Raw genomic sequence first — 10,715 nt, 5'->3', positions numbered from 1 at the left:
AAGAGGTGGAGAAATTGGAGAAAGTCCAGAGAAGAGCAACAAAAATGATTAGAGGTCTAGAAAACATGACCTAGGAGGGAAGATTGAAAACGTTGAGTTTGTCTAGTCTGGAGAAGAGAAGACAGAGAGGGGACATGAGAACCTTTTATGTGCTGGAAAACTGTTGTTACAAGGAGGAGGGAGAAAAATTGTTCTTAACCTCTGAGGACAGGACAAGAAGTGATGGGCTTAAATTGCAGCAAGGGAGGTTTAGATAGGAAGTTTTTCCTAATGTCCAAACTGTCAGGGTGGTTAAGCACTGGAATAAATTGCCCAGGGAGGTTGTGGAATCTCCATCGCTGGAGGTTTTTGAGAGCAGGTTGGACAAACCCCTGTCAGGGCTGGGCTAGATAATACTTAGCCCTGCCCTGAGTGCAGCGGACTGGACTAGAGGCCTCTCGAGGTGTTTTCCTGTAGCTTTGGGAGAATTGTTCTGTCATGTCTTTGCCTTGTGCCAAGTTGTGCGTATCCCTCGCAGGTGGTTTGATGCTGGAGCGGGTCTGGGCCTCTTTTCAAAAAGGCTTCAAGGCTCACTTACAGGAAGTCAGCAACATACGACATCAGACAGTGCTTGTTACTTATTTGGGATCGAGTGACTATTCAACGAACCTGGCCCGTCTCCCCCAAAGTACGCTAAGAAGGGGACCGAATTGCTCAATTCTTGTCCTCTTTTGTAGGCAGTGTTGCTGTAGCTGTTCTGGTCCCAGGACATTAGCGTGACAAGGGGGGGGAGAGAGCTTGTCTCCCCAACAGGAGTTGGCCCAATAAAGGATATGGCCTTGTCTCTCTTCTGTCCTCTTTGGGGAGTTTCCCTTCACACATAGTATGAAAACGTTTCCATTACAAGATCGCCCGTATTTTGCTGTGCCCCAGCCCCGCAGGGGGAGAGGGGCACATTATTCTAAGGATGGGGAATACGAGTGCAGCAAGGCGCTGACTCACCAGCACAGCACCTCCTGCTGGTCGCCCGGGAATTAGCCCCAACCTTCTAACCCCACCTTGCCTCAGTGGGTGCTGACAGTCACCATCCAGCCCCCGCTCCCTGGGGCCGACTGCAGTGTAAAGGCCACTCGTCGTTGGCAAGGGGGTTGGACCAGCTGCCTCTGCCCATCCCCAGGCTGCCCCTCCGCAGCCCCGGTACCTCCTCAGGCCTTCACCAAGGCCTCAGCATGGGGAGTTGCCAGGCTGGAGCTCCCCAGCTCTGCTCCTCCTCACAGGCAGCCAGGCCCTTCCCAGTGCAGAGCGAGGGTGAGTCTCCTCAGCGCCTGGCTCACAGCCCTCTTACCAGGGCCAGCTGGGCCCGGACTGAGCTGGCCCCACCTGCGGTCAGCCACCCCCTCAGCTGCTCTCACTCCACAGCCTCTCCAGGGCTGCTTTCAACCCCTGTCCTGCAGGAGTGGGGCGGCTGCCCCCACACACACACACACGAAGTCTTGCTGAGAACAAGCCAAAGGAAACGAATGTGTCGTTCTGCGTAACATGCAGGAGCTTTCCGAGAGCCCCGCGTCACTGGGCCGGGGCTCTGTGCAGAGCCGGCTCCTGGATTCAGCCTGTCCCCCTCTCTCAGTGGGTCACAGCTGAGAATACCCGATTCAGGACAAACCGCTGAGCCCTAGGGCCGGCTCACCCCAAACCAACGGTGGTTCTTCCATTAGCTAGACCAAGCCAGTAACAAAAGTAAACGTCTGTCTCCCCACACGGGTTAACACGAAGTCAGAGACGCAGTCTCCGGCCCTTGTCTCATCACCCAGCCCCTGGGCTCTGTGACGAGTGGTTACTGAAAACCAACTTCATCACATGTAGGGTCCTCCAGTCCCAAGAGATCAGCCACTTAGCCAGGCCACTACGTACCTCAGGTCTCAGCCGAAGCACAGCCCAGAAGCCCTGAGCGTAGCTCAGAGACAAGAAAATCAAAGAACGGTCCCGTGGGGTCAGGCCCGAGGCCAGCCGAGCTGCAGTGATCCCCTTGGTTCCAGCTGTGTGTGTCCCTCCACCTGACCTCCTTGGTCTCTTCCAACGTGAGAGCCCCGACTCCCTCCGGCAGCCAACCCGTATCCCCCATCTCGCTCCTCTCCCAGGCCTGTGTTCTCAGCCGCCTCCTCCCTCAGGGCGTCGGGTACCAGGGGTCCAGGGCCTGGGGACTGGATTTGCCACTGTCTTCCCCAGCACTGCACTGTGATATGGAGGCCAAGGTGCGGACAGCGAGGCGACACCCAGGCCTATGTCCCTCAGCCTGCCCTCTGAGCTAACTGGCCTTTTCCACCCCCGGGTCACAAGGCAGCACATAGGGGAAACTGAGGCACAAACAGGCCTCAAAAGTAAATTACAAAATATTCTGACTTGTCACCTCTCTTCCCCCTTCAGGACCAAACTAAGCAGAGTCGCTTTAACCAGGGACCTGGGGACGTTCGAACCCACAAATGATCCACAGATGCCCCAGCATCTTTCCCCTCCCCTCCGTTGCTGTCTTCCCAGGCACTTGGCGGATTCGCGCAGCCCTCTTGCTAAGCCAGCACACTGAGAGTTTCCAGGCACGGCTCAGAGCAGCGTCACGTCCTCTCTGAGCCCGAGTGTGGCTCTAGCAGGGGGCACAGGAGGGCCCTTTCGCCACCCCAACACCTTTGGGTTTGAAACTGGGCTGGGGTCCTGCCACTGCCTCCTCCCCTCGTCTGCCAGGGAGTGGGGAGGGCAGTGACCCCACCTGCTCCATGTGTCAGCGTCTGGGCCGCAGCCTGGGGTCCCCTGACCCCTAGGGTGGAACAGGGAGTGACCCCTTGAGCGTTGGTTCCTACCCCAGCCAGATCTCTGGGGCTCTGATGATCTGGGGCAGGCCCCTCCTGGAGCTGTGTGTGCCAGGAGCCCATCTCCCCTTTTGGGGGCTCCCTGTCACCCTCACCCCCAGGGCAGAGCCCCCTCCCGGCCCCCTTCCTGGAGGGCTGAGATTCGGGGGTCTCTTGGGTAAGGGAACCCCCCATGCCTGTGACCACCCTCTGACCAGGCGCCTGTTACCAGCAGCGTCCCCTGCCAGCCGCCCGCCGCCCGCCTCCCCTGGGGCCTCTCTCACCCTGGGACAAGGCGGCCCTGCCTGGCAGCCGTCCTGCCCTGCCTGGCTCTCCCCGCGCTCAGCTGGGGTCTCAGCTCTGCCTCGGTTTCCCAGCGAGGGCAGGCGGTGAGCCGGCCCCTCCGTCACCGCATCTGAGCCTGTGTGAGATGGGGGAGGGAGGGATCCTCTGCCCCGCCAGGCCCAGGGCCCCGGTTACAGACAGGCAGGTGTCCTGGGCTGAGCAGCCTTTCCTGTATGTTACCAGCCCGGGGGAAATCCCCTCCCTGCCAGCCGGGCTATTTGCATCTTCCCTGACACCTGCACCCGCAGCCTTCTGGCGCCTGTATTCACATCCTTGGCCATTACACGCCGGGCCCGGATCCTGTCTTAAAGTGATAGGCACTCCCCGAACGTACGTCAAAGCTGGGATTCTGGAGAGCCCCCATGGCCAGCCCCCCATCCCCTCCTGGGTCTGCCCAGGGATCAGAGCCATAGGCAGGGCGAGGGGCTCCCCATAGGGGACCTTCCCCCAGGTCACCCAGCCCGTCAGCATTCGATGGGGTTGCACCACACAGGGGTCTCGCTGTCCCACACTCTCCACCCCACGCATGTCTCCCCATTAACCACCCCCTTGCACTGCCGCTGGGGGTCAGAGTACAGCAGGACACGTGCACGGTGCCTGGAGTGGGAACCTGTCCGTCACCACCCTGTGCCCCCGGCCTGAGGAACTGGCCGTCACGTAGGCCTGAGCGACCAGCTGCCATCCTGGTCAGGGGAGTACGAGCGACCCCCCACCCCGTCTCACCAAGTTAACCCTTTGTGGGCCCCGTTTGGCCACTATTCACGAACCCTTGGACATTTGCTGTTTTCCTACAACCATTACATCTCCGGGCTCTGAGAGCCCCTGGAGGAGGGCTCCCCACATCGGCCGCTCCCCCGTTTGAGCTACCGGGGCGACTTGGGGGTCAGCGCTGCCCCTGGCGGCCGAGGGCAGGTGGGCGGGGGGGGGGCAGCAGACTGAGGGTCAGTGCCCAGGAACAGCGAGGCCAGGGAGGAAGGCGTGTGGCAGCCTGCTCTCCCCGCAGGAGGCTGGTGGGGGCCGGCAGGGAAGCCTGGCCAGAGCCCGTTGTCACGCAGGGGCCGTGCCTTGGGCCGTGCTCGGCAGGGTGCTGGCATGCTGCAGCACTGCACAGATCAGAACAGGCAATAACAGTCTGTCTCCAGCTCCCCCCCCACCCCCCAAGTCACTGCAGTCACCTCAGGATTCACCGGGGGGCCCGGCTCTGCACCCCACATGCTCCCTGGCTGGGGTTGCTCACTGCAGAGACTCAGACTTTCCGGTGAGACGGGACCAGGCCCGTCGGGCTCACCCCGTCTGACCGGCACATCGCAGGCCTCAGAACCTCGCCCACCCTCTCCTGTGACAGCCCCGCAGCCTCTGCCAGAGACTCCCCCACTTACTTGAGTTCAGACCCGCAAGTCACCCATGCCCCACGCTGCTGAGGGAGGTGAAACCCCCCCCAGGGTTCCTGCCAGTCTGGCTCTGGGGAAATTCCTCCCCAACCCCAAACCCGTTAGACCCCCGTGCATGGGGCGAGACCCACCAGCCTCACCCGGGGGCTCCGGCCTCCAGCCCGACAGCGGGTGGTGGAGCTGGCGTGCCCGTCCGTATTTCTCAGCGCCGTCCGTCCCGGGCACAGGCGACCCAGCCCCCCCGCGGCACGCTCACAACACCAAGCACACCAGCACGCCTTTGCTTCTGGGGGGGTTAAATCATTTTTATTGACTTGACTGAGTGTGGCGGTCGGCTGTGCGTTCCCGGCGAGGCGAGGGCACAGCGCGGCGGGCAGGGCACAGCTCCTGCATAGCACGTCCTGCAGCAGCTAGGACATCACAGTTTCTTACTACAGTCTGAAGGAGCCAGCTAATAAAGCAATCGAACCAGCTAAGCGCGCTGGAGAGAAGCAAGAAGGACGTGCTCGTCCAGCCAGCCTGCCGTCTGGGCGGCCATTACTAGGCCCTGCGTATCTTTTTATTACAACCAGAGAGCTGCATGGGACTCAATTAACCAAAGTCCTTGGCTGGAGGCTCTGTGGGCAAACATCTCCCCCTCTGGGAGAGGTACTGGCCCTGCCCACGGTGCTGGAGCCGAGGCGGCGTAAGGGGAGCAGGGATTGCAGCCTCCCAGGTTTACATAGGGGCGACCAATAGCCCACGTGGTCAGGGCACGTGCTCCCTTCGACCTGGCTGGAGCTGGCCCTGAGGAAAGGCGCGTCCAGCCGCAGCAGCCTCACTAATTACTGGCTTTTATGCAAAGGCGGGGGGTCACGCCATAGATACGAGCTTGGCTGGGAGCCATGGGTGGGAGTCACAGTGTGACAGATGCTTAGCAGGATGCGGCACGTGGTCAGGAGGTGCAGCATCTCCAGGGGAAATCACCCACTGCCCCAAGCCAAGCCCTCCACACCCAGGGCAGGCATCAGCCAGGTCTCCTTTGCTTGCAGCCGGGGGGCTCTGCGGAGGTCAGCTGAGCAGGCAGGCAGGCAGGCGCCGGGGCGGGGACGGCCAGTGCCCTGGGAGGGGAGAGAACAGTTAGCGAGAGCAGGGGAGGGTCTCGCGTGAGGGCGGGGAGCTCTGAGCCCCTCCCCCATTTCCTAAAGCACCCCCTTTCTAGTGGCTCCCAATCCGCAGCCCCAGGCAGCGTCGTCGGGGCGTCAGCACACGCCGTTAGTGACCGGTCGCCGTGTGCCATCGCCAGGCCGGCCAGGCCCTGAGAGGCAGAGATGGGCTCGGTCCAGCGGGCGCCTTCCGTCCCCGGCCCAGGACTTGTCACATCTCACTGCGCTCAGCACCAGCACACCTGCTGCTTCAATCCCCCCCTCCCACTCGCTATCGCCACAGCCCACAGCGCCCCCGCATGGCAGGGCAGAGCCTGGCGGGGCTGCCCTGCTTTCCACCGGCTGAGGATCTGGCCCAGGCTGACGGCAGACTCAGCTCCCTGGAGCAGCGGTGGCTCGTCCCTCCCCGCACCCGGCCCCCCCCCCGGGGCTCTGCCATCCCCACCTCTTAGTTCTGGGGCTTCCTCTGCTTCCGGTGCTTGGCTCCCTTGGCGTGGGACTGTTTCTCAGCGCGGACCACTGTGCTTTGTCCTTTTTTTCCATCCAGTTTCTTCATCAGGTCAAGGGCCCAGGGAGCATCGCGGGGGGCACAGAGATTCTTGTTCTTCTTGGTGATGAACCTGAGTCATGACAGAAGAGTTGCTAAGAGGGGACGGAACAGGCCTACCCCTACCTGGGGACAGCCAGAACCCCGCCTCTCCTGCCATAACCCAGGATTACCGAGCCTCCATCCCTGCAGGCTCCCCCGGGACACTGGCTCGGGTACTTACACAATAGCTGGGATCCGGCAGCCTGTCTCGGGACTCTGGATCCTGTAGGCGGAGAGGAGCCGGTGCGGGATGCGATTATTCTTGTGGCTCAGGCAGCAGTCAGACGCCTGGTTCTCGCTCCCTGGTGGGAAGCAGACAAGGGCATGGGTGAGACGTGGGCAGGGGATGCCTTTCTGGTGTGATGCCTCTGGAAAGCTGCATGCAAACCCGAGGCACCTTCCCCAGCCCGAGCCCCTTACTGAGCGTCAGTGGCTTGCGGGGCTTTGCCACACGTATGGGGCTTGCCAGCCCCAGGTGCTGCAGAGAGGGATTTTCTCATACACGGTTCTGCCGGTGACCCTCACTCCTGACCCGCAGCTCCTGGGACACCCCCCGCCATGTTTATCAGCTGACTAGCTCGCTGAATCAACCCAGTTTCTAGCCACTCAGAATAAAGCCAGGTAGTTGCTTTCTCTCTGCAGGAAGGTGATCTCACTCCGCAGCCCGGGAGCGGCTGAGAAACCCCTCCCCAAGCTGGGGCAGCCAGCGGGCAGACGCCCGAGCAGGATCTAAGCCAGCAGCCCCTCCCCACCGCTGAGCACTGGGGGAGCAGGGAATGTGCCACGGACGGCACTCTTCACTGGGGGAATCACAAAGCATGGACCGGAGACAGGCAAGCACTAGTGTCACAGCGCCAGACCCGGGTTGGCGTCAGCCGGGATTGACCCTGGGACCTCAGGAGTTTAACGCACAAGCTAAGAGACGTGTCTTTTAGCCAAGGCTGTAGCTGGCTCCTCAAGCACTAGCTGCCACTAGAGAGGACGAAGCGGGGACAAGCAGGCCCGGGTTACACAGACAGCCCCCTTTGCGGGGCGGGATCGGCCGCACAGACCCACTTGGGTCTCACATCAAACGAGGGTCAGAGTCCGGGCTAGAGCCCAGGTCCCCAGCACGCCAGCGCTCCCCTCCCCCCCTGAGCAGCACCCCGGCTCGAACCCAGCCCCAGCTGCACTGCCCGGCACGCCAGCGCTCCCCTCCCCTCTCCTCCCGAGCAGCACCCCGGCTGGAACCCAGCCCCAGCTGCACTGCCCAGCACACCAGCGCTCCCCTCCCCTCTCCACCCGAGCAGCACCCCGGCTGGAACCCAGCCCCAGCTGCAAGAGGGCGGGTTGGGCTACCCCCCGTGTCCAGCTGCTCGGAGGCGCACCCCCCCCCACCTGCTGACCCATTCCCGTCCCCAGGGCAATGACAGCTGGGGACCAGCTGGGACCATGCGGTACCTTGGGCCTTGCAGATGCACAGCGCAGCCGCCAGCAGCAGCAGGATGCGGAGGGTCATTCTGGCCAGCGATGGGGCAGGGCGATCAGGCAGGCTGAGGCGTCCTGTGGCTCAGGAGCAGGCAGAGCTGAGATGCTTCGGCCCCTTGCCCGGCGGCCTGTATTTATCCTCTGCAGCAGCCAGCTTTCACTTTCATTCCTTGCAAGAGCCTGGCTGGCGGCCCACTCCCATCCCGGCCAGCCGACAGGCTCAGCTCCAGTGTGCACAGCTGGGCGGGAGGAGGGGAAGGTTCCTGGCAGGAGCAGCTCCCCTTTGCAGATGTGTTCTGGCAAGTTCATGACTGGCACCGGGCCAGGGATCCAGCCGGGGGCTGTGGCGAGGGGGCGGGCCCGGGCGTATCAGCCCCACAGCAAAGAGTCCTCGGCTCTTCCAGCTCCAACGGAGCTTCTGTGTTGGACCCGCTGAGCCCAGCGCCCGCCGGTTCTGGCTCCAGCCCAGCTGCCCCGTCCGAACGCACAGCATCCCGGTGTTACCGTGCCGACCCGCAGGGCGGGCTCTGGCCTTGTCTGTGGCTTCCCGAGTGAAAAGCCAGGACGGGGCAAACTGGTGTGGAGTCAAGGTCCCGCCAAGCCCCGGCCTTATGCCAGGAGCCCCCCGACAGTCAGGCCTGGGCGTGGTGGGGAAATGCACCGGCTGCAGTTTGTGCCGTGACACTGGCCCTAGCGCTCTCCAGTGCCAAGCGGTTCGGCTCCAACGCGCCACGGCAGGTCTGGAGCCCAGTTGCAGCAAGACAGGCTGCTAGCCGGGGTCTGTCTGGCCAAGAGCCGGAGTCCCGGGAGAAAGCCCCTTCCCAGAGATTCCCAGCCCGCCTCGGCAGGCCCAAGAGACTCGGGGTTCGGAGAAGCATCCAAGCCGGTCCTGAACTCGGGGTCTCTCCAGCAGCCCCCCGTCACCAGCTCTGGGATCCCCTCGTGCCCCCCACAGCCTGTCCTGTGCACAGGTCCCCTGCGCGGTACCCACTGTACTCTGCCCAAAGGGCATCCGGCTCCCGCCACCTTCGCCAGCTGCTCTGCCACTTGGATCGGTGGGACTGGGGTATATTTGTCACCGGACCCACTCCCCCTCTCCAGGGTCCCCCCACGCCCGGCTTCATTGCTGCCCCCTGAGCTGCCAGCTGGACTCTCCTCTTGGCCGCCTCAGTCCTCAGAGCGTAGCCCCCCATTCATGTTCCCCCCAGGGGCGGTTCCTGCCCCCCAGGCCCGGCCCAGTGGGGTCCCCAGCCCGGGCTCTCAGCATCTTGCAGAACCTTGCGGCCCCGGGCTCACGCCCAGGCTCTCCTGGTCTGGGGCCCCTCGAGCTGCCCAGGCCCTGCCCCACCCCAGCCACAGCCCTGGCAGATCAGTGACCACGCAGAGACCCAGGGCCACCCCCCTCTTGTCCGAGCAGGCCGGGCTCCAGGGCCCAGGCCGCCTCCTGCCCGGTTAGTGCACTTGGAACAAGTCCAAGGCCACGCGGCTCGCACAGCGGCAGCTTTATGGCCGCCGAGGTCAAAGGCCTTTGCTGGGATTGATGCAGAGCCGCTGAGGTGCCAGGAGAACCGTCTTCCTGGAGCGGGCTCGGAGGACTTGGGCGTCTGGTGCCAGCTGTGCCCAGCGTCGCTCAGAGTAGGGAAGCTGGTGGCTGCACCATCCCCCAGCACTGGAAAGTGCAAACCTTCATGCGGGATTTTCCCTGGCTAGGGGCTGCTCCCCCTGCCCAGGAGGAATCGGGGCTGGAGTGGAGCCTTGCTGGGGCACCTGAAAGAGGCATCCTGCCGTCCACCTGTCTGCCCAGCCATCTGTCCATCCACCCAGCCGTCCACCTGTCCGCCCAGCCATCTGTCCATCCACCCAGCCGTCCACCTGTCCGCCCAGCCATCTGTCCATCCACCCAGCCGTCCACCTCTCTGCCCAGCCATCTGTCCATCCACCCAGCCGTCCACCTCTCTGCCCAGCCATCTGTCCATCCACCCAGCCATCCACCTGTCCGCCCAGCCATCTGTCCATCCACCCAGCCGTCCACCTCTCTGCCCAGCCATCTGTCCATCCACCCAGCCATCCACCTGTCCGCCCAGCCATCTGTCCATCCACCCAGCCGTCCACCTCTCTGCCCAGCCATCTGTCCATCCACCCAGCCGTCCACCTGTCTGCCCAGCCATCTGTCCATCCACCCAGCCATGCACCTCTCTGCCCAGCCATCTGTCCATCCACCCAGCCATCCACCTGTCTGCCCAGCCATCTGTCCATCCACCCAGCCGTCCACCTCTCTGCCCAGCCATCTGTCCATCCACCCAGCCATGCACCTCTCTGCCCAGCCATCTGTCCATCCACCCAGCCGTCCACCTCTCTGCCAAACCATCTGTCCATCCACCCAGCCATCCACCTGTCTGCCCAGCCAACTGTCCATCCACCCAGCCGGCCACCTCTCTGCCCAGCCATCTGTCCATCCACCCAGCCATGCACCTCTCTGCCCAGCCATCTGTCCATCCACCCAGCCGTCCACCTCTCTGCCAAACCATCTGTCCATCCACCCAGCCATCCACCTGTCCGCCCAGCCATCCACCTCTCTGCCAGCCATCCACCTCTCTGCCCAGCCATCTGTCCATCCACCCAGCCGTCCACCTGTCTGCCCAGCCATCTGTCCATCCACCCAGCCATGCACCTCTCTGCCCAGCCGTCTGTCCATCCACCCAGCCGTCCACCTCTCTGCCCAGCCATCTGTCCATCCACCCAGCCGTCCACCTCTCTGCCAAACCATCTGTCCATCCACCCAGCCATCCACCTGTCTGCCCAGCCAACTGTCCATCCACCCAGCCATGCACCTCTCTGCCCAGCCATCTGTCCATCCACCCAGCCGTCCACCTCTCTGCCCAGCCATCTGTCCATCCACCCAGCCATGCACCTCTCTGCCCAGCCATCTGTCCATCCACCCAGCCGTCCACCTCTCTGC

General features: G+C 63.1%; 1 protein-coding gene across 1 annotated transcript; it reads right to left on the bottom strand.

Moving 5' to 3' along the window:
* Positions 1 to 4,839: 4,839 nt before the first annotated feature.
* LOC123372878 (C-C motif chemokine 21b-like) lies at positions 4,840 to 7,888 on the bottom strand. Its single transcript, XM_045021450.1, has 4 exons — positions 7,730 to 7,888; positions 6,471 to 6,591; positions 6,146 to 6,320; positions 4,840 to 5,655 (listed from the first exon to the last, which is right to left on the bottom strand). Exons 1-3 carry the CDS (start codon positions 7,785 to 7,787, stop codon positions 6,149 to 6,151), a joined length of 351 nt encoding a protein of 116 aa, XP_044877385.1. The 5' UTR covers positions 7,788 to 7,888; the 3' UTR covers positions 4,840 to 5,655; positions 6,146 to 6,148.
* Between the last annotated feature and the right edge of the window lie 2,827 nt (positions 7,889 to 10,715).

This window comes from Mauremys mutica, chromosome 6 (genome assembly GCF_020497125.1).
Source record: "Mauremys mutica isolate MM-2020 ecotype Southern chromosome 6, ASM2049712v1, whole genome shotgun sequence".
Taxonomy (NCBI): Eukaryota; Metazoa; Chordata; order Testudines; family Geoemydidae; genus Mauremys; species Mauremys mutica.
The sequence above is the reverse complement of the archived record's forward strand: the minus strand, read 5'-3'. Positions and strand labels throughout refer to the sequence as shown.